The 24,516-nt window shown below is 32.3% G+C and overlaps 1 protein-coding gene across 2 annotated transcripts; it reads right to left on the bottom strand.

The window, feature by feature from the left end:
• Positions 1-225: 225 nt before the first annotated feature.
• On the bottom strand, positions 226-20,197 carry LOC139511170 (cysteine-rich venom protein pseudechetoxin-like). 2 transcript variants are annotated; one of them, XM_071297746.1, is made up of 11 exons: positions 20,078-20,197; positions 15,045-15,103; positions 13,321-13,420; positions 11,145-11,230; positions 8,681-8,774; positions 8,177-8,319; positions 6,496-6,587; positions 5,156-5,241; positions 2,561-2,653; positions 2,095-2,211; positions 226-691 (listed from the first exon to the last, which is right to left on the bottom strand). In XM_071297746.1, exons 1-11 carry the CDS (start codon positions 20,133-20,135, stop codon positions 384-386), a joined length of 1,236 nt encoding a protein of 411 aa, XP_071153847.1. In that variant the 5' UTR covers positions 20,136-20,197; the 3' UTR covers positions 226-383. The 2 variants fall into 2 exon arrangements, with proteins under 2 accessions (XP_071153847.1, XP_071153848.1); XM_071297747.1 differs by lacking the exon at positions 226-691 and adding an exon at positions 721-990.
• Positions 20,198-24,516: the final 4,319 nt, after the last annotated feature.

Here is a 24,516-nt window from a genome sequence, read left to right as displayed (position 1 = left end):
CATTGCATAACCGAATACTTAAAAAAAAGTCTTCAAGCTATGAGATTGTAAGAAGATAAAAACATCTGCGTTTGAAGTTTATTATATATACAGAAAAATACATATATGAATTGATGTATTAACCTTCAAAAATATCTTAGGTAAAAATGGGTCAATGGGACATTATATAATCAGTATTATGAAATTATTTCTTTTTTGATTTACGAAATTATTTAAATGTATGACATTGCAGACCCTGTTAAACTTATTCCGAACTTTCTAGAACTTGAAATATTTTATAGTCCGTTGACCTGTATACATTGGCTTCTCCTTAGAAGCATATTTCATGATATTTGTTTTAATTATTTCTGATATGTAAAGATTAAGGTAATAATGAATATTTTTCATAAAATATTGAGCATGGTAGCAATGGCTATAGAACTCCAAATTAATATATAACACATCAGATCATTTGAACTTCTGGATACTTCATCACCAGGCGAGTCACTTGTCGAATGAGTTGTTTGTTCTGTTACCGCTGTTGCAGACTGAGAAACGTCAGTCTTCCCAGGACTTGTACTTCTCGATGGAACAGTAACGGGCTCTGAAGTTTCGATCGTTGAAGAACTCGTAATTCCAGACCCAGTTCCTGTCAAATCGAAATTGATTACTCCCTTTCCGTCGCTTGATCCAGTAACTGCAACACCACCATCTACATTAAAATAATCGTAAGTCAGATAACAAAATTATAACAGTTTTGTATATTACTTGTATACGTGAAAGATCATTGAATATGACTATAATAGCTGTCACACTGATCCTGAGAATCGAAATGATTTCTACCTCAAAGAACAGTGAATATGACTATAATGGCTGTCACACTGATTCTGAGAATCAAAATGAAAGTCGAAGAACTGGTACTTCTTTTTTCACCAGACGTGTCAGTTGTAGATATGCGGAATCTTAATACTCCTTTTCCATTACTTTTCCCAGTTACTGCAACACCGCCATCTACAGAAGATGCAATGAGCTTCGTTTATATTTTATGACCCTTTTATGTATTAACGAATTTTTCTTGACACAAACTTGCATAACAATTTTAATATGTTTAACTGCAACGAATGAATGCTTATTTGTCACTTTTCTTTGAAATATGCACTGGTAGTGTATCATAAATTGTGTTTCTTCCGAATTAAATGCAAGCAAACAAAATATTAAATATTGCATGGAAAAGGAAATCTTTTTAAGATTTTGGATTTCGATTATTTTGGCTTCTTGTATCACAAAACAGACAGTTATTGTTGAATTACATATCTAGTGCAGCAACATTTGTACTGTTAATATTGTCTATTTCTTTAAGTTAACTTTGTCCATTAACTGTGTTCAGTTTGGCTGTTGTTGTCTTAAATTCTGTTTATTTGTTTCATTTTATTATTCAAGAGTTGCATTGTATTCACCTAGTATAATCTGCCTCTATTATCAGTTGTTAAATTTTCAGTATTTTTTACGCTCGATAAAATTGTGAATCTGCCAAATTAAAAATGTGTTGTTGATAAAAAATGATATGATATTATTTACGAGTTTTTTTGTGGTGTTTAAAACTATGTGATAATTCACAAAGTTAGTAAGTTTTTTTTTGGTCATAAAACAAGAATTCTGCATCGACAATTTCTATTTAAACTGACATAAAAACACTGTTTAATGAGAGGGCGTAGATTATCATTTTTGTGTACAGTCTTAATAATGACATCCATTTTTTGTGTTTTTCATAATGCACTATTTCGTTTTGTTTCAGCTATTAGTCGTTTTAAAAAAAAATGTTTTAGTACTTTTCATCAAACAGAAAATGTCCGTGTATGTAAATCAATTGTTTTTACATTATAACAAATACCAAACTTCCTTCTATGTAAGCCAACCCTGTGAATCAAAATAAAGTATTGATCGTATCAAATATAACACAGAAAAAAAATAGTTTTGTATTCGATATTTTACACAAATGAAGTACTACAACTGTTGCCTGCGATCTGACTAAAACGTATTCGTCATTAAAAAAGGAAGAGCACTTGTTACAGTATAAATACGTTAATCAGTTACTAAATACGATACTATACTTACTTGGGCATATTTTACACATATGTGGACAATCTGATGGGACATTACTAAAGGTTTCACAATGACTAGGAGGCCACTGTGTGCCACAATGTCCGGGGTCTGTCTTAGTCGCACAGTTCACTATCAGGAAACAAACAATTTATTTGTTACTAACATTATTTTACATCAGAAATAAGAATTAAATTTCTAATGGTTTAAAGATGTAAAATTGTGTTTTCGAACATATATAAACTTCCTCTAAAAACATAATTACATATGACGCTGTTACCATATATACCAATAAATGTATAAAACAGAACTATATTTTTTTTTAGTTAGAGAAAACATCTTTCGTGTTGTTTTGTTTTTACCTAATGATGTTTTACATTACCAATCTCATATTTAGTCTTTAGCAGCAATATCTGATTTATAAAAGTTAGGCTTCTGTCATAAAAATGTAAAGATATTTCAATAATATAACTTAACTTACATGAACAATCTGGTCCACTATAATCACTCTTACAACTACATGTACAGGTTGATAAGTCAAGGGTTCCTCCATTTAAACAGACTTTGTCGCAATCTATAATGTCCAGAAATGTATAAATAAATACATGGATATTCAATCAAAACAGATTTTTAGCTGACGTCAGATTTTATATATATTAATTAAATTATACAAACGAAAACTAAATAATTGACGAACGATATTTGGTAATGGTATAAACGATTAAGGCCAAGAAGTCTTAAAACTGTTCTTTGCTAATTAAAATATTTATACTAGATTTTACAACGATTTTACTTAAACTGTTAATTCAAACAGTCGTGATATGTTAAGAAAAGTTTTCCATTTGAAACCAGTATATCGTCGCTGGGCTTCTAAAATGTCGTATATGACTTTTTTGGCTAAAAATACTTTTTGACACCAATGGTCTGGGCGGGAAGAAATCTTTGGTATCACAAAATAGCATACAGTTAGACCAATCAAAATGTGTGAAATAAGACATATTACAAAATTGCCAATGTCATTTGTTTGTAAAGTTTGCTTCCAAAATGTGGTATGAAAACTTGAAAATCGTTGTAGAATGGCTTTGGGAAAAAAATAATTGTACATTTCTTTATTTCTGTGAAAATAATTTAAGTTCTTGGATAATCCAGAAATGTCAACGTTTTTATTTCACTGCTATTTACAAAAATGTTCAAGTTCACATACGACATTTTGGAAGCATGCATTTTGCCAAAATTTCCAAATCCTGTTTGTGAGAAATTTTTTTCTTGAAAAATTTGTAATTTACAACATTTTAGAAGCCCAGCGACGATATGTATTTAATGCATTTCTACTACTACTCTTTTAGAACATATTGACTCAACATTCGAACAAAATGAATTTGCTATAGAGTTTGTGCATTTAGCCGAGATATACATTTCAAATTTAATAAAGGCGTCAATAGTATAAAGTAAAATGACAAAAATACCGAACTCCGATGAAAATTCAAAACGTAAAGTCCCTAATCCATTGGCAAAATCAAAAGCGTAAACACACCAAAAGGATAACAATTGTCATATTCTTGAATGGGTACCGACATGTTCTGATGTAGACAATGGTGGATTAACCTAATTTTTTTATATGTAGTATACCACTGTCCTCTAGGCATAAATCGATTAAGCAAAAAGAAAACCTGCTCATTTGTGTGGCTTATGTCTTTTGAAACTCGATCTATCCGCAGTGTCGCACAATTTTTCGAATTAAAATGTTTTTTAGTAAACAATTACGACGTCAGAATGAGATTAGTTGTATTTTCCAGGCATTTTAACATACTATTTCAACAAATGATAATGATAATTGATTTAAAAAAGTCTTAGAATTTTGGGTTTTTTATTGATACTAAATTATAGATTAAAGACAACAATGCAGGATTATGTAATTCAATTATTCTCCTAAGTTGCTGCCCATTATATTTGTTTTCTATTATTGTTATAATCATAATTCCGTGTCCAATCATATATGCGGTATGGATTTCTTATTTTATAAGGTCATAATAACATTAACGGTACCAATTTTTCTGCACCAGATGCGCATTTCGACAATTCATGTCTCTTCAATGATGCTCGTGGCCGAAATATGTAAAATCCAAAGCTTATATAAAAGATGTAGAGCTATAATCCAAAAGTTCCAAAAAGTATAGCCAAATCCGTGAAAGGAATCAGAGCTTTGCATGAGGGAGATACATTCCTTAATTTATAATAATTTTTAATGTTTTGTAACAGCAAATTTAATAACACAAAAAATCCGTATTTTCATGCCAGTACTCCGCATGCCAGTACCGGAATACTGGCTACTGGGCTGGTGATACCCTCGGGGACTAACAGTCCACCAGCAGAGGCATCGACCCAGTGGTAGTAATAACATTAACGGTACCAATTTTTCTGCACCAGATGCGCATTTCGACAATTCATGTCTCTTCAGTGATGCTCTGTCATAACTGTGACCTATAACTGCTCACATCTTTGTCATTGACTCTTCTTAAAAAATGTCTTATTTTGAATCAAACCATTTCGCATTATTGTAAATAAACAATTTTCGTTTGAATTGTTTTACATTGTCATTTCATGGCCTTTTATAGCTGACTATGCGGTATGGGCTTTGCTCATTGTTGAAGGCCGTACGGTGACCTATAATTGTTAATTTCTGTATCATTTTGGTCTCTTGTGGATGGTTGTCTCATTGGCAATCATACCACATCTTCTTTTTTATATGTATGTTCTTGAAAATCTCCCTGTTCACTTCTATGTAACTGATATGTTTTTTATCGTTGGGTTGCCACGGTATTTTAGTGTTGACTCAAATATGAAATTTCCTGAAGAGTTCCTACATACTACTGGTAAAAAAGTGCATATACTACACAGATCTCTGTGAACTAATTGGTTTAATGTAACCATAAATTTAGGTAATATGTAGTCATAACAGTAATAACTCATTAATTACAAAAAAGAAGAAAGGATTTAAGCAACCACATATTCCCTATCATCATGATCATGTTCTTAATTTTGCTAGGAAAATAATCCTACTCCATATACAACTTACCACATAACTTGTTGACACAATTTCCCGGACATTCTTGGCAGGGCGTTCCTTGTTTATATGGTCTACTCGTATCTCCAATGTTACCACTGTTTTATAAAATTATAAAATTTTGACCTTGTTATTCGTAAAAATGAATTTTTATTTCATATATTTCTGTTTGAATTGGTTCATGTTCCCTCGGAAATATATGTTTCAATGCTACTAAAATTAATTGTGTTTTGTTTCCTTAATTTGTCTTTTGTATCATCGGCACCGTAGGTTCATCTTTCCGTTTGACAATCCGTCCGAGTGACCTTGGTAGAAAACATTCGCCCACATTTCGTGGGCTCAATGGAAAGGAATGATTATATTTTGGTCTCCAGCTTGGTGTGTTTTAGTTGAAGCGTGCAAGCAATTGCTTTACATCATCCGTGTAGCCACTTCATGGTTTCAGTTAGAATTTAAAGACACTCAATTTAACGACACTCACTATATAGGAAATATCTCGTCAAACTTTTCTTGGCTTCTATGAAAGAGAATTATTTTATATTTTGTCTGGAGCTTACTAATGATGAGTTGTAGCCTTTAAAACATTATTTGAAATAGCGGCGCAACTGTTTGTTAATGATTTGATATTTTACAACACTCAATGTACATGGATATTTTCGTCAAACTTGTCTTGTCTTAAACTGTAAGTAATGGCCATTTATGCTTCATTATTCATATTACTTCAATCAATTCCGGATCTGCTTACCCTTCCGGAGCACATGAGATCACCACCAGCTTTTGGAGGAGTTCGTGTTGCTTAGTCTTTAGTTTTCTATGTTGTTTTATGTACTATTATTTGTCTGTTTGTCTTTTCTTTTTTAGCCATGGCGTTGTCAGTTTATTTTCAATCTATAAGCTTGATTGCCCCTCTTTTACATGATGCGACACATTTCCAGACATAGTATTGTGTATATATAAAAAGAATGTGATATGATTGCCAATAAAGAAACTCTCCATCAGAGACCAAATGACGCAATAATTCACAACTAAAGGTCACCGTACGACATTTAACAATGAGCAAAGCCCATATCGCATGTCTTAAAAGGCCTCTAGAGGCAACTGTATAGTTTCATATTGAACAAATATTGATGCAAAACCTAACCTTGTAATCGAAAAGTTCACAAAAAAAGCTCCACCAAGTGGCTAGAAAAAGAAAAAGGCTGTTGGAAAGGACAGAAAACGTACAATCTATCCAGGTCTGCAAAATGAAAACAATGCAACACATCTGGTCTAGACTATAGTATATTATACATTTTGCAGATGGTGGAATAGATTTTAGACTTTTATTATAAAGCACCAATTTTCATACATACGCTGGTCCATAATTACACACATAGAAATGAGTGCGTGCTGAATTACACTGGGCATAACCACAACCAAGTTTAATAGAATCTGCCCAAACAATCTGTAAATAAACGAAGGGTAGGATTTACATTTGTCCCTGGATAGGCTTTCATATTTTTCTATATTAATTACGCTCTCTGTCAAAAGTTTTAAAAGTCACATGTAGTATGAATCATAAGCTTTATATTGTAAGATAAGATCGAATTTGTTTGATTACTGTGTGATTACATGACAACAGAATTACTCTGATGTGTTTATATATTCCTAAATATATATATTCTCGAATTCAAAATTGTTCTTACTGGTGATAGAAAAAAGGAGAAAATATCAAGGTTGCAATCAAAAACTATAATTCTTTGAAAAAACAAACAGCACCATAACCAAACATGAACACGATGAAAATATAACAAAACAAGAGATTGAGTAACAGGAATCTAGGTGCGCCGGAAGGGTTCATTAGTTCCTCCTTGACAAGCTAGACTTGTCGTGCTACTCATCGGGATATACGTAGATACGTTATACATGAATGTATAAGTGAGTAAGTTGCATTCAATATCATATTTGTGAATGTATTTGTGTTCACATCTAGCTACAACCGAATTATAAACATTATTTATCTGTAAATTATAAGCGTAAAACATTATCAAATTGCAAAGTTTGAATTGAAAACAGAGTTTTTAGTACCAATGGTAAGACACGGGTGTTACCAGATAGTGTAACGAAGACACATCAAATACAAAAGCTCAAATACAACATGAAAATTCTAGCATGCGCAATACAGATTCGACTAAAATAATCCAAGAGGGTAGGCAAATCCTTCTCATTATTTTTTAGAAATTATTATGAAAGCAGTTACTTTGACTCAAAAGATAACAAATAATTATGAATATTAATTGGTTTACATGTTGTATATTTCAAAGAGGTTTTGACAACTACCACAGCTTGACCTTTCTATCACGGATTAAAAATCTGATAGTTGATATAACCGGGGAAAGAATAATATTATTAGTTTGTGCTTAAATGCACACCATTGAAGTATACTCATAATATGTAATTCAGTGCTACATATTGGTCCTGAAGACTATTTGCTTCATTTTTTATTTTTTTATTTTTTTATCGAAGGCCGTTATAAACATAATCATCGAAACTAGTCTGTACTTAAACGGCAGTTAATAGCTTTTCATTTTTGTTTTATTAATACTTGTCACAAAATCAAAACACGCTTTTGACATAAGGCCAGGGCTGTCATCGATCTTCATCAAATAAAAGATAGTCAACATTCAACACTGGCCAATAATCAGTGCAAGTTCAAGACGATCCTTATCATTAGTTTGGAAAGAATGTTTATAATGCTTCCCCTGTAACTACTTTCATGGGAATAGAAATCTACTGCGAAATTTTGCCGGACTAGCTTACTGTAGAATAACAAAACCAATACAACATTCAGACAATCATTTGACTAATTTACAAGATACCTTACAAGAAATAATGTATAACATAGACAGCGTGATGATAACAACTATTAACACAAAAATAAGCCTTACTTTGAAGTTAGTTCAAGGGAAACTGTTCCGAATTCTTAATTTTAAATCAAAGAACAAAGATTATGTCCTTCACTAAAATGTGAACATAAAATACCACATACAATACCTGTGTATAATGTCCAATTTGGCTGAATACATTTTGACCATTGAATGTGAAATCGTTGATCTCATCATACCAACTTTGTATAGCGGCACTCCAGGAATACTTTCCGGATCCCCAGAAAAGATTTTGACCAAGTCCAAACCTCCCTGTAGAAAGTATAGACGATTTAAGAAATCATTGTGTAGTGAAGTATAATTGGTTCTGTTGCCCATTGTCTGTAAATATTTCTGTTTTTCGTCTTTGACAGCTGTCTCTTCGACTTGTATTTTAACTTTGAAATTTTTTGTACATAACAGTGGTATGTTGATGGTGTATTTTTTTATAGGCCTATAACTGAATATTAACATTGGACTCATTGGTTTTGTCCATGTTCAATTAGACCAAGAATATTTAAGCACATAAGATGCCCTCCATTTTGTTTCGGGACACGTTTGTTAATCAATTTAAAAGGCCAGATCACATCATTGCTGTCTTCAGTGGCGAAACACTAATTAGTAATACAGGTACCTGGAATGGTCCGTTTCAGACCAGGAGACTCATGTGATGTCACACAGTTTTCTGCCCATTTTTGAGCTATGTAGGCAGTTTCGTCATCCCAGCTCTAAAAAACAGATAAATATCATTATGTATTTCTAAACTGGTTATTAAACATCTGTTGGGGGTAATATTTTATTGTGTATTCGTTTGACTAAACAGGAATCAGGTTTAAATAACTTGTGTATCAATTATTTAGTATTGGTTTGACTGAGCATGAAACAACATTTAAGTAAAAAATGAAAACAGCATATGCGTTCGAAGCGTATGTTGGGATTTACCTGCATTAGGAATGCTCAATGCCAAATATTTGAACAAGAACCGAATAAGTTTGTAAGATTACACAGCTAATTTAATACAAGTAATCTTGATATACAGTTGTAAAGATGCATATCATATATACATCTGTAAGCTGTTTATAAACTGTACAGTTCTAAAAATGTATATCAACTGTACAGCCATAAAGCTGTGTATAAACTGTACATCTGTAAAACTGTATATAAACTGTACATTTGTATACTTGTATATGAAGTGTGGATAAATATTATATCACATAAAATGCAGGGGTAGAATCTATATGTTTAGCTCATACAGATTTAAAAATGTGCAGTTAATGTACATTTTTACAGAGTTGCAGTTTATATACAGCTTTAAAAAATTACAGTTTGTTTACAATTTTACAGAAGTACATTTTTATCCAGCTTTACAGCTACACAGGTTTATATACAACTTTACAGATGCACATTTGATATGCATCTTTATAAACTGTACATCAAGATTACTTGTACTAAAGTAGCTGTGTAATCATAAAACGATGAACATATTTTAGGTTGTGTCACTTACTGGCTGATGGTTATACAAATTAACGAATAATAGCAATCAATTGCATTTCGAAATATTGGTATGTACATTGAAAAGGAGTTGATCTTAATTTACGACAAAGAGATATTGTTTACTGTTTTACCAATAAGGATCATAGGTTCTGTTTTAGATGTAGTAACCGTCACTATAATAAACCACTTTAAGTTGGAATGGTAAGAAAACTAGAGGCTCTTAAGAGCCTGTGTCGCTCACCTATGTGCATATTAAACAAATTGCACAGATGGATTCATGACAAAATTGTGTATTTGTGATGGTGATGTGTTTGTAGATCTTTATTTACTGAAATTCTTGCTACTTACAATTTTCTCTATCTATAATAATATTGGCCCTTTCGTTACAGAGGAAAATATTTTGTAAAAATTTACAAAAATTTACCAAATTAATGAAAATTGTTAAAAATTGACTATAAAGGGCAATAACTCCTTAAGGGGTCAACTGACCAATTTGGATCTTACTTTGCTAAACATTATTGCTGTTTACAGTTTATCTTTATCTATAATAGTATTCAAGATAATAACCAAAAATGGCAAAATTTCTTTAAAAATTACCAATTGGGGGACAGCAACCCAACAACCAGTTGTCCAATTCATCTGAAAATTTGCGGGTAGATAGATATTAACTTGATAAACAATTTAACTGCTTGTCTGATTTGCTTTAAATGCTTTGGTTTCAAAGTTATAAGCCAAAATCTACATTTTACCCCTATGTTTTATTTTTAGCCATTGCGGCCATCTTGGTTGGTTGGCCGGGTCAACGCACAAATTTTTTAAACTAGATACCCTAATAATGATTGTGGCTATGTTTGATCAAATTTGGCTCAGTAGTTTCAGAGGAGAAGATTTTTGTAGAAGATTACAAAAATTTACGAAAAATTGGTTAAAAAATGACTATAAAAGGCAATAACTCCTTAAGGGGTCAACTGACCATTTTGGTCATGTTGACTTATTTGTAGATCATACTTTGCTGAACATTAAGATGTTTACAGTTTATCTGTATAATAATATTCAAAATAATAACCAAAAACTACAAAATTAAAAATTACCAATTTAGTGGCAGCAACCCAACAGCAGGTTCTCCAATTTATCTGAAAATTTCAGGGCAGATAGATCTTGACCTGATAAACAATTTTATCCCCATGTCAGATTTGTTCTAATGCTTTGGTTTCAGAGATATAAGCCAAAGTCTACATTTTACCCCTATGTTCTATTTTTAGCCATGGCGGCCATCTTGGTTGATTGGCTAGGTCATCGGACACATTTTTTAAACTAGATACCCCAATGATGATTGTGGCAAAGTTTGGTTAAATTTGACCCAGTAGTTTCAGAGGAGAAGATTTTTGTAAAAGTTAACAGACGACGACGACGACGACGGACGACGGACGCAAAGTGATGAGAAAAGCTCACTTGGTCCTGTGGGCCAGGTGAGCTAAAAATGAAAATCATCATACGTTATGTTTAGAAGTCCATACACTGATCCTGATTGTGGTAGCTTAATTCATATTAAGACCTTTACATTTGATAACCGTGTTTTTAGAATGCTGTATATTTTTATTTACCATTTTCATCATATTTGTAGCTTGAGTGAGAGATCGTAAAGCATTGTGTTTATTCACTATCTCTGTCTTCTCATCTGCGGTCACACCTACAAACAAGAAATGAACAGTATTACCTGTAGAGGAGAATCTACTATTTCTGTCTTCTCATCTGCGGTCACACCTACAAACAAGAAATGAACAGTATTACATGTAGAGGAGGATCTACTATTTCTGTCTTCTCATCTGCGGTCACACCTACAAACAAGAAATTAACAGTATTACATGTAGAGGAGAATCTTCTATTTCTGTCTTCTCATCTGCAATCACACCTACAAACAAGAAATGAACAGTATTACATGTAGAGGAGAATCTACTATTTCTGTCTTTTCATCTGCGGTCACACCTACAAACAAGAAATGAACAGTAATAAATGTAGAGGAGAATCTACTATTTATGTCATCTCATCTGCAGTCACACCTACAAATAAGAAATGAACAGTATTACATGTAGAGGAGAATCTATTTCTGTCTTCTCATCTGCAGTCACACCTACAAACAAGAAATGAACAGTATTACATGAAGAGGAGAATCTGCTATTTCTGTCTTCTCATCTACGGTCACACCTACAAGCAAGAAATGAACAGTATTACATGTAGAGGAGGATCTGCTATTTCTGCTATTAAATCACGAGGAAGTTATTAAACCAAGAGTTCCAAATGGTGAAGTTGAAATCATCCCTTCGTAAATTTTACGGACGCCATCACGAGTTGGTTGACCGTTATGGAATAACCGTTTCACAAATGATATCGGATATGTTCCTTACGTCGAAACTACAATCCCCTTCCCTTTCATGAATGTGACCTACCGAATTAGACTATTTACCGGATTTGTAATCACATAAGCAACACGACGGGTGCCACATGTGGAGCAGTATCTGCTTACCCTTCCGGAGCACCTGAGATCACCCCTAGTTTTTGTCGGGGTTCGTGCTGTTTATTCTTTAGTTTTCTATGTTGTGTCATGTGTACTATTGTTTTTCTGTTTGTCTTTTTCATTTTTAGTCATAACGTTGTCAGTTTGTTTTAGATTTATGAGTTTGAATGTCCCTTTGGTATCTTTTGTCCCTCTTTTCTACAAACAAGAAATGAATAGTATTACATGTAGAGGAGAATCTTGTATTTCTGTCTTCTCATCTGCAGTTCCACCTACAAAGTTGGTTTAGATAATCACGGGACATTGAGCGTTATGGTGATTTTCATTAGTATAGTTTGCGACTTTTTCAAATGAAAGTTTCCTCGTATTGATTTTATTTATGCCCGTACATGTTCCCGCTAAAGTTCTCTAGTTCGATGTTCTTTTAGTCTGCAAATGTTACCGTAATGATTATCTGTTTGGAGTAAGCTTTAGTCTTCAATTGTTCCCTGAGATATATCTCTGAATTCGATATAGCTAAGGCAAATGAAAAATCTGGCCGGTAGAAGTATTTCAAATTTTGTTTGTTAGACATCAGCCTTTAAGAGATTTTCAGACACACTTTTAATGATATTGTTATACTTAGGAGGTCAAAATACAGTTATATGTAGGTTTTTACTTAGTTTTAAGGCTGCGTTGTAGGTATATAAAGAAAAATCGATACAACGTAGTAACTTAAAGTTAAACCTGAAAACCTGTTTGATAATTTTGATCTGTTTTCATTTCTCTGACAATGACATGTTTCTTGAAGAAAAGTACTGCATAACGAAACAAGATAGACACGCAATTAAAGAATATTTTGTATGTACCCTATTCTTGACGTTGGGAAGAGCTGCAGCCAATCAAAATCATTCATCTGAACCGGGATAACGAGTTATCAGTGATGTCAAATTAATCATTTGATACATTTTCAATTCAAGCAACACAATTAATTGATATTTGATATTGGTTCCATTTTGATTGTTATTTAAGACTGCATGTTATTTCAGAATTACATTTGTCTGTCTTAAGTAAAATTGTCAAATACTTCAACTTACAACACTTCAACTTAAAACACTTCAACTTAAAACTTGTAAGCAAGTTCCCCAAAGTAAGCCGTACTCGTCTTCGTATCATTTTTTATTTCAATATTGTGTCTATAGAAAAGCCAGTAGATTGAATAAGGGATAAAGTGTAATTTGGAATTATTCCTCTTATTATTTTGATAAAATATGACTAAGATGTACCTGAGGAGGCCAAATCAGCAGATGATGACGCAGTCAAACATGCAGTGTGTCCAGGATAAAAAGTATATTTCTTCAAGGTATTCGACGATCCACAATCAACCTGACAAACGAATTAAATGGTGTATCAATTACCATAGCTTTATGTTTGAAATACATTTTTATTTGTTTGAATGACATTTGAACCTTTTGAACCAATATTTCTTATATAATGGTGTTAAATATGTCAATGTTTCTTTAAAATTTTAAATCTTTTGTTTTGTTCTGTTTGTTGTGTTGTCGAATTATAAATGCGTATTTTTTAGCTGGTTCTAAAACCATAATACGTTGTCTGTTCGTATGATAAGTTCCGTTTTTGATATCGTCCGATCAAAGCAGTGTTTTAACGTAAGCATTATTATATCTTTAAGATAAAATTTAATTAAATTGATATATACAATGGTACATTTAGTCACTTAATAATCTTTTTTAAAGTAACTTGCTCTTAGTTTATCATGCCTACTTAAAAATGTTCCTTTTCATGTTTGTGGGTAACAATTATCTCTCCATACAGTATACAATCATTTCAATTCGTTAATTAACAATTTTCAAGCCGATAACTATTTTGTACAATAAATGAATAATCCAGAACCAATTTCAACTATCCACACATACTGATACATTCACCTCACCTGACACAAATTCAAACTTTATGTTATTATAATAAAATTACAGTATAAATACTATATTTATGTCCAAAGAAAAAAAAAATCTTATCTGCCCTGATGCTCTATGAATAACTCAAAATGAAATAACATAATATTATAATCCTGGTACCTTTGATAACTATATTCATATACAAAGTAAAATAAAACAATTAACTATGCAAACATATAGTGAAATAAACATACAGCTTATGTGTTACTTTTCATGAACATATTTCCTTAATGAAATATATGACACTATATATGTTGATTTGTAGACTATAGACTCATTTCTATTGACGACTTATTATCACTTGTCTTACATATTATATACGAATCTTATAATTTGCTGTTTTCAACCGTTCTATCTTTGCCTATCATTTTAATCATTTTTGTGGACCACTGTTCCTAATAACGTTATTCATTTTACTGAAAATGTTTTATTTTTCTTCTTAAAATCTGTTCGTGGACATGGCATGAAAAGACAATTATTGTCTGATGAACACAAAAAATTAAAAATCACAAAAAAAACTGAACTCCGAGGAAAATTTAAAAACGGAAAGTCCCTAATCAAATGATAACACATCAAACGAATGGACAACAACTGTCATATTCCTGACTTGGTACAGACGTTTTCAAATGTAGAAAATGGTGGATTCAATCTGGTTTTATAGCGCTTAACCTCTCACTTGTATAATAGTCGCATCAAATTCCACTATTTTTACTACGATACGTGAAAAAAACCAGACATGATAACAAAGGATACCTTGCATTGACATTTTGATTTCTTGCATAATTGACACAGATAATGAAGTGCAATACTAGTGACACACTTATACAGAAGTACTCCTTTTGGGATATATGATTACTATTTGAAAAGTAAACCATGACAATAGTTTCAATGAATTTTTTGACAGTGTATCATATGCTTTGTTGTAAATTATTCTGACTGCACTTTTTTGTAATTTTAACATTTTTGTTTTAATGTTCATATAATAAGTTATTCTTACTATGAATGAGTATACATGATAAGTTCATACTTACATTTCTTTTACTTCTGTACAACTCATTTGTAAAGTTTTTATTCTCAGTCAAGCCTTGACCTTTAAATGGAAACAAAGGTACAATGTGGTTATTGCTACCAGCCTGTTCACCAAAACAAAGAAGTCAAGACCCAAAGATCAATGCAAAAGAGAGTGACAAGACATATGGCTAAATGACTTCAAAAATACTAAGCTACGTTATTCATGCAAACAATCCCTGTTTCCATTTCACAATTAAAAGTCTATTTTATTAAACCTGTATCTTATATTTATAAGTACTGAAATGTTATTATAACCTTGTTTTTGGTCTCCTTCTCAGCATACTAGTAGATCTACAGACAAAGGAAGAAATAACTTAAATTAAATATTAACTTGTTCAAATTATTACCTATACATAACATATGATGTGTTTGTTATTTTGTATCCTGTCATGCGTACATGACCATGATATATACAGCTTTGCTCTTTCGTTGAGTGAATCTAGATTGAATTTATCGAATGACAAGTGGGTGGACACATTAGACCTAGATTCATACACGCAATTATACTAACTTTCCAAATTATTTTCACACACGCAAACAAATATCAATATCAGATTCCTTCACTTGTAATATAACATAATTCCAAATTATATTTTATTAACCTGTTTTAGGAATTACATGCTATCTAAATATAAATAAAGGCAACAGTAGTATACCGCTGTTCAAAACTCATAAATCCATGGACAAAAAACAAAATCGGGGTAACAAACTAAAACCGAGGGAAACGCATTAAATATAACAACGACATAACACCGAAACGTAACATACACAGAAACGGACCAAGCATCAGACAAGACACCATGAGAATAACAAATATAACATGAAAACCAAATACATGAATTTGGGATAGACAAGTACCGTGCCACGTCTTATCTCAATTTCTCAAAAATAAGAGAAAACACAAACGACTCAACGTTAAAATGCAACACACACAGAAACGAACAATAATATAACAATGGCCATCTTCCTGACTTGGTACAGGACACTTTTAAAGGGGAATAAAAGTGGTGGGTTGAACCTGGTTCGTAATATACTTATAAATTTCAACTAGTATATGTATTGTCACACGTAATTTACATATACTTTAGATATCAAATATGTTTGTTTAATTGATGCTATGCATGACCATTTATCACACTTTTAGACAACATTGTTATAAAACACGACCCTGCCAAAAAAAATATGCTTTGTCATCTTTGATTCTTTAGGGATAATACATTATATTCTTTAGTTTATGATTGAACCTTGTCAATATTCATCCAACATTCAAAGTGATAAATGAAATATGATATTCAAATTGACTAGCTGCTAAATATTTATTTCGTCTGTCCATAGAGTAAAACGAGACATATAATGCACGTCAGAATTTTAAACATTTTTCAATTCATAATGCAAGCCTATTTATATACTATGTACTTATCATGTCATAGTATAATAATGTCTCTGTATGACATTTATACAAGACGAAAAGAATTTATTACGTTAAGTTAGTATGATGTTATATGGAATTAAAAAACTGTATTCATACTAAATGTAACAAGGTCATATTTCAAATATGTTAATACGGTTATTTTTTTATTTTTTGTTGCTTCAATATAAGTTTTAACAAAGACATTGACGATGGTAAAAAGTAAGATATAAAAAATACTGAAATCGAAAAGTTCCTAATCAAATGGCAAAAACAAACCCTCAAACACACCAAAGAGGGGCGTTAATGTGGGAAGGGGGATATCTGCACGGAAGAACGTGAAATGAAATTGCCAATTTACGATAAACAAACAGTTAAATATTTCTTGCACGTTGATCTTTTGACCGATTTCACAAAACACGGTGAATAACGAACCTTTTTCACGGCTGCACGTAAATAACCCTTTACCACCCTCTTGGTGGATTTAAGTTTGTTTCATAGCTAGATAAACCTCCCACTTGAATGACAGTCGCATAAAATTCCATTATATTGATAACGATGTGTGGCATCATAGGTAAAAAAGTCAAAATAGGGGTACATCCGTAAACATTGTGTTATAGTCTTAATCACTATGAAAAACAAACAAATATATAATGACGAAGCACAAAAAGGCATATAGACAATGTGCATTATCAAAAATGAAAGACAAGAATACAAAAAAAAAACCATAGCACTATAACTCAATGACGGGATGTCTAAGTACAGAGCCACGTCATATGTAACTAAAAGAAAGACACGAATGCATTTCTTTTTACAATAAACAATAACACAATGTCAGCGTGTAAGAACCGAGCCACGTAAAATGTAACAGTAATATTCAAAAAGACAAATAAAAGTATACAATACGACGTTCATTAACTATCAATTTGGTTTATATCATTTTTCCAAAATTATACGTAAAATTGTCATCTCAGGATTAATATACCAAGCACAGCATAGTTAATCTCAGCCAACCTTTCTAGACGGCAGTGTCAATATTGTATTAGTGAACCTTTTGCTATTCTGCAGTGACTAGATTTTATCAACAAATCCTTCTGTGCTGCAATGTCCAGATTGTATTGTCCTTTTTACTTTTACATCATAGCAAAATACTGAAAGGATTGATTTTACGATTTCTATATATAGGTACCAGGCTTATAATATTAAACGCCAGACACGCCTTCCGTCTACATTAGACTCATTATTGACGCTCAGATAAAAAAAAGTTAGAAAGCCAAACAAGTCTAAACTTAAGTTGAAGAGCATTGAAGATCAAAATTTGAAAAACTATTGAAACTATTGAAATGCTTCAAAAGATACATATATGGAACAATACTAGTTAGGTAACCAAACACAAATCTCAAACACACACGCCATAATGTCCTGAAATGGATATGATACTGTACTAAGCGAATTTTAGCTACGACTAAAGACAAACGAAATAAATATGCCTTATATAAGAAAATCCTTAATATTTAATCAATTCATACTTTTGCAAACATAGCAATTATAAAAATGACCAGATATTAAGACTGCAATAAAAGAGGGACGAAATATACCAGAGGGACAGTCAAACTCATAAATCGTCTCTAATGGAGCTGGGTCAACAAGTTATTCAAATGAGAAATATTTTTAAAACTTTAATTATTGTAATCCGTGAGTGTAATAAGGAAATGAGGGATATAACACACTTGATTATTTCCTCATTAATTCTTTTATATGATATTAATATTTTGCCGTTAAAACTGAACAAATATATAAGTTTTTCATATCAATAATTTGTCTTAAAATGACAACTCTTTCACTCCTGTGCATAACCATGTTCATGACTGGGGTGAAATTCTTTATAAAAACTGTTTTGTATGTCACTTCTCAAAGTTCTCTCTGTAACTCAATTTAATTAAAAACCGATCTCTCATCGCTCCTGTTTCTGATATGTCGCGTGGGAGATCTAACGAACCGGCTTTGAGGTCACATGTGAGTGAACTAAAAGTCATGAATTTATAAAGATATGCAAATGAGTTGACGACCTATTAATAAGTCAAACAAAAAAGTTTATGAATTATTATGACTGACGATTTCGTCGTAAATAAAATGAGTTACATCCCTTTGCCTTACGTTAAACTTCCAAGATCGTGGAAGACTCAATTTCATTGGTCGAAAAAGACACACCTACGAGGTCACTCGCATGTGACCTCAAAGCGGGTTTCGTTATATCTCCCACGCGACATATCAGAAACAGGAGCGATGAGAGATCGGTTTTTAATTAGATTGTCTGTAACTTAAACTTGTGTCCTGAAGCTATAATACACGTTGTTATGATTGTTGGTGTCCGTTTTTCTCACTACTCATTATATATTTGGATTGTCTGATCAGTAATTTGAACTCGATTCGGATTTTTGTAATTATATTGCAAAAACACATGTATTGAAACCAAATTGTCAAACTATTAAAAAGCTCCAAAAGAAACATTTATGAAATAGTATTGGTTAAGTATTTAATTCAGAATTGCAAACGCACACGCCTTAGTTTTCTGAAATGGATATGCTACTTGTCTTAGCGAATTTGAGTAAACAATGAAAAGCAGTTGAACTATAATAGTTTCCTTACTTCTTTTAGCAGTATTCAATACTACATGTACATAATAATATGAAAATAAGAAAATGTGGTATAATTGCCAATGCGACAACTATTCAAAAAGAGTACACATGACATGAATATAAGCGATTATAGGTAGCCGAAAAAAAAACCATACCGTACACAGGCTGTTTGAAAAGACTTACAAGAAACATGTGAAACAGTTATAATAATAAAACTAACGGCCTATTGTAAACAATACAATTTACGATAAAACAATATGGCACACATGAATAACAACATCCATCGAATTAAAGGCTCGGAAGTGCGCATAACGAATCAGGCTGAGTATACATTTCTTCTCACGCTCAACCTGTCCTAACATTGGACAGTTGTGTAACATAACAAAATAAGAACAAAATGTACAAAATCAGTGGCTTAAATTTAGACATAGGTACGAAGCACACAAAACATTAAAATATTTAAAGATAGAAAACCCCGATATTAAAGTACTCGAAGCTCCTGAAAGCTAATTTAAATCTAATTACAAAAAAAAACTGATGTTCTCCAAGACTAAAATATCAATCAGTACAAATCCAACGGATTGCATTGTCAATATCGGTACAGTTCCTGTTTTAACAATAATTTAGAAAACAAATCATAGTTTTGCAATATGCATTGATGGTATATTTTCGCAGTTTTCTTCTTTTTGTTTAATTCGACTTTTATCAATGTAATGATCATTTTATATGGACCATGAACCATAGTTAATAAACGACATTAACATTTTAATATCTTCTTATTTATAATACATGGATATACAATTAATCATCCTGTATACTAATTAAAGAACGGCGTTAACATTTTTTAAAAGATCTGTTTATATATTTATATAGATACATGAATAATCATGTATATTACCTGTTTCATTTTATAAATGATTATTATGATAAAAAAAAATGAACTCACCACAAAGTAAACTTCCGTATAACACAAATAAGTAAATATAAAGATGTGATGGATACATTGTTGTCTGTTGTATCTATCTTACATCGGGTAAATATGACAGTAGTACATGTGACATCCGTAATAATATCCGGTTTGTTACGCCTATTTTAGTAAAAAGTTGTATTGTAATTGCTTTTGTAATACTCTTTAGAAATGAAGAACTGGGAACAGGGTTTCCTTAATGAATTGTTAAGAATAAAATAAATGGACAGGGTTACCTTAATGAATTGTTAAGAATAAAATAAATTAATATTTATATTACTTCATTAAATTTTTTGTCATGTTACATTTTGTTTCTTTGGCACAATTCTTACTTTCCAAACATTATCAAATAAAACGTCATATTGTTCCACAAATTTATACCATATTTGAAAGATGAAATAAGGAATACATATGTACGTGTATATGAACTATAATGAAATGTGTACCAATATAAAAAATGTAATATAACAATTGAGTGTATTTGAGTGATTTGATATTTCCGGGATTCGCAATTAAGAAGATTTAATGATATGATTGTTATAATTTGACTATTTTTTTTCTACTTTTATTTTAATTGTTTTCCTGGTAAGATAGACAAGTGTAGACATAGATTCGTAGTGTATGGTTGGCCAATACAGACATTTTTCACATTGAAGTAATATTACACATACTGATTGCAAAGTAATAATTAAACTCATCGTAGATACCAGGACAAAATTTTGTATATACGCCAGACGCGCGTTTCGTCTACAAAAGACTCATCAGTGACGCTCGAATCCAAAAAAGTTTAAAAGGCCAAATACAGTACGAAGTTGAAGAGCATTGAGGACCAAAATTCCTAACAGTTTTACCAAATCCAGCTAAGGTAATCTATGCCTGAGGTAGAAAAGCCTTAGTATTTCAAAAATTCTAAATTTTGTGAACAGTTAATTTATGAATATAACCATATCAATGATAATTCATTTCAGCACAAAAAGTGCTGACTACTGGGCTGGTGATACCCTCGGGGTAATAAATCTCCACCAGCAGTGGCATCGACCCAGTGGTTGTAAATAAACTCATCATTGATACCAGGACTAAATTTTGTATATACGCCAGACGCGCGTTTCGTCTATAAAAGACTCATCAGTGACGCTCGAATCCAAAAAAGTTAAAAAGGCCAAATAAAGTACGAAGTTGAAGAGCATTGAGGACCAAAATTCCTAAAGGTTTTGCCAAATCCAGCTAAGGTAATCTATGCCTGAGGTAGAAAAGCATTAGTATTTCAAAAATTCTAAACTTTGTAAACAGTTAAATTATAAATATAACCATATCAATGATAATTCATGTCAGCACAAAAAGTGCTGACTACTGGGCTGGTGATACCCTCGGGGAAATAAATCTCCACCAGCAGTGGCATTGACCCAGTGGTTGTAAATAAACTCATCATAGATACTAGGACTAAATTTTGTATATACGCCAGACGCGCGTTTCGTCTATAAAAGACTCATCAGTGACGCTCGAATCCAAAAAAGTTAAAAAGGCCAAATAAAGTACGAAGTTGAAGAGCATTGAGGACCAAAATTCCTAAAAGTTTTGCCAAATCCAGCTAAGGTAATCTATGCCTGAGGTAGAAAAGCCTTAGTATTTCAAAAATTCTAAACTTTGTAAACGGTTAAATTATAGATATAACCATATCAATGATAATTCATGTCAGCACAAAAAGTGCTGACTACTGGGCTGGTGATACCCTCAGGAATAAATCTCCACCAGCAGTGGCATCGACCCAGTGGTTGTAAATAAACTCATCATAGATACCAGGACAAAATTTTGTATATACGCCAGACGCGCGTTTCGTCTATAAAAGACTCATCAGTGACGCTCGAATCCAAAAAAGTTAAAAAGGCCAAATAAAGTACGAAGTTGAAGAGCATTGAGGACCAAAATTCCTAAAAGTTTTGCCAAATCCAGCTAAGGTAATCTATGCCTGAGGTAGAAAAGCCTTAGTATTTCAAAAATTCTAAACTTTGTAAACGGTTAAATTATAGATATAACCATATCAATGATAATTCATGTCAGCACAAAAAGTGCTGACTACTGGGCTGGTGATACCCTCGGGGAAATAAATCTCCACCAGCAGTGGCATCGACCCAGTGGTTGTAAATAAACTCATCATAGATACCAGGACAAAATTTTGTATATACGCCAGACGCGCGTTTCGTCTATAAAAGACTCATCAGTGACGCTCGAATCCAAAAAAGTTAAAAAGGCCAAATAAAGTACGAAGTTGAAGAGCATTGAGGACCAAAATTCCTAAAAGTTTTGCCAAATCCAGCTAAGGTAATCTATGCCTGAGGTAGAAAAGCCTTAGTATTTCAAAAATTCTAAACTTTGTAAACAGTTAAATTATAAATATAACCATATCAATGATAATTCATGTCAGCACAAAAAGTGCTGACTACTGGGCTGGTGATACCCTCGGGGAAATAAATCTCCACCAGCAGTGGCATCGACCCAGTGGTTGTAAATAAACTCATCATAGATACCAGGACTAAATTTTGTATATACGCCAGTATAAAACATTGTAATGAAGAACATCTTTTATTTTAAGAAACACAGGAATATGACAAATTAAGTAAAATATAATACAAGGGTAAACAAGATGGAAACAACACTGTACATAACTCAAGCGTCCAAATCACAGATTCGAACCCACCTGCATTAGGGACTCCCTAAATCAAAACATGATAGCTGGATGCATACTTACACTGTCACGTCAAAAGTTATATATGAAATTTGATGTAAATGTCATACAAATGAGGTTTAGCTAGCTTTAAAACCAGGTTTAATCCACCATGAATTACATACGAAAATGCCTGTAACAAGCCAAGAATATGCCAGTTGTTATCCATTGGTTTGATGTGATTGAGCTTTTGATTTTGCCATTTGATTAGAGACTTTCTGTTTTGAATTTTCTTTGGAGTTCTGTATTTTTGTGATTTAATTTATACTTATCTATATGATCTTGGTACTTTCCCAATAATCGACGAGAAGAAACAATTATGTTTCTGCTCAGACACCAAGATAAAAAGAAGATGTGGTATGATTTCCAATAAGACAACTCTCTTCAGTAGACAAAATGACTGTTCTAAAAGTCTTACTAGCAACTGGAATACGTTCTTGAATACTGCGGGAGTTGAGAAGTGTATACTTCATATGCGGGTGAGGTCGGTAAATTGTAACTCCGGTGAGAAATATTTATCATTTTAAAATTAAAAGTCGTCTCGTGTTTCATAGATTCATGTACCAAGATGACCGTTGTAGTCAAATTTGAGGTAAATTAATTAGGCAGATGAAGCTGTATCTATGGTTTCGTTGATCTCTTGTTTAGTGAGATATAGTATTTGGACCCAATCAGAAACGTTTGGATAGTAAATAGAAAGAAAATCATCAATATAACAGAAAGAGAAATGAAATTATCTATCTTCTTTGGGCGTCTTGTTTATTTAAGTGTCCGAAGGACCTCCGGCTCACATAAAAGTAAGAAAACGTCGACCAAGAGAGGTGCACCTTTTGATCCCATAGGAATCCCAACAGCATGCTGGATAATCCAACCTTCAAATTCAACAAATTTGTCAATGAAAATCTCCAGCATTCTGAACACTTGTTCTGAGATGAAGAATGTTTTATCTTCAGACTCACTATAAATGATAAATGATTGTTTTACCCAAAATAATAATGGACAAGATACGATAAGGCCAGTTTTTGGCCACCGTATTTTCTACCCCCCCCCCCCCCCCCCTGTAATTAATTATTACTTCAGTTTTATCATGTATATCTTTTATATAGTCATTTTATAAAACTTACTGTTTGCAAAAGTATAAATTATTCTAAATAAAAATGATGTTCGTATCCCAAGCAGAAAACCCTGGCCTTATTTGGATCAGCTTTTTTTTAAACTTTTGCTGTTCAACTTTGCACTTGTTTTGGCTTTCGAACTTTTGTATCTGGGCGTCACTAGTTAGTCTTGTGTGGACGAAACGCACTCCTGACGTATTAAATTTTAAATCTTGTGTCTTTTATTAGCTATTATTCGATTGTTTCTTTGTCCAATATGTTCTCCTACAAATTTGTATTGTAGTCCTGTTATGCTGTGTTGTCATTTTAATGTTATATATAACATTGCCATTAACGCGGGAGGTTTTTCATGCTACAAGACCAGGTTCAACCCACCATTTTTTTCTTTTAAAAAATGTCCTGTACCAAGTCAGGAATATTGCCATTGTTATATTATAATTCGTTTCTGTGTGTGTTACATTTTCACGTTGTGTTTCTTTTGTGTCGTTCTTTCCTCTTATATTTGAGTGTGAATTCACATTATTATAAGACGTGTCACGGTAGTTTTCTATCCCAAATTCATGTATTTAGTTTTGATGTTA

Source organism: Mytilus edulis, chromosome 2, assembly GCF_963676685.1.
Source record: "Mytilus edulis chromosome 2, xbMytEdul2.2, whole genome shotgun sequence".
Taxonomy (NCBI): Eukaryota; Metazoa; Mollusca; class Bivalvia; order Mytilida; family Mytilidae; genus Mytilus; species Mytilus edulis.
This window is presented reverse-complemented; position numbering and strand designations above follow the sequence as displayed.

Excerpts from the sequence above, each read along its gene's own strand:
- LOC139511170 (XM_071297746.1), bottom strand. The coding sequence starts at position 20,135 with ATGTATCCATCACATCTTTATATTTACTTATTTGTGTTATACGGAAGT. Across the intron at positions 11,231-13,320 it reads TGCTGATTTGGCCTCCTCAG|GTGTGACCGCAGATGAGAAG; the intron begins GTACATCTTAGT and ends TCTTGTTTGTAG. Across the intron at positions 8,320-8,680 it reads TCTGAAACGGACCATTCCAG|GGAGGTTTGGACTTGGTCAA; the intron begins GTACCTGTATTA and ends TACTTTCTACAG.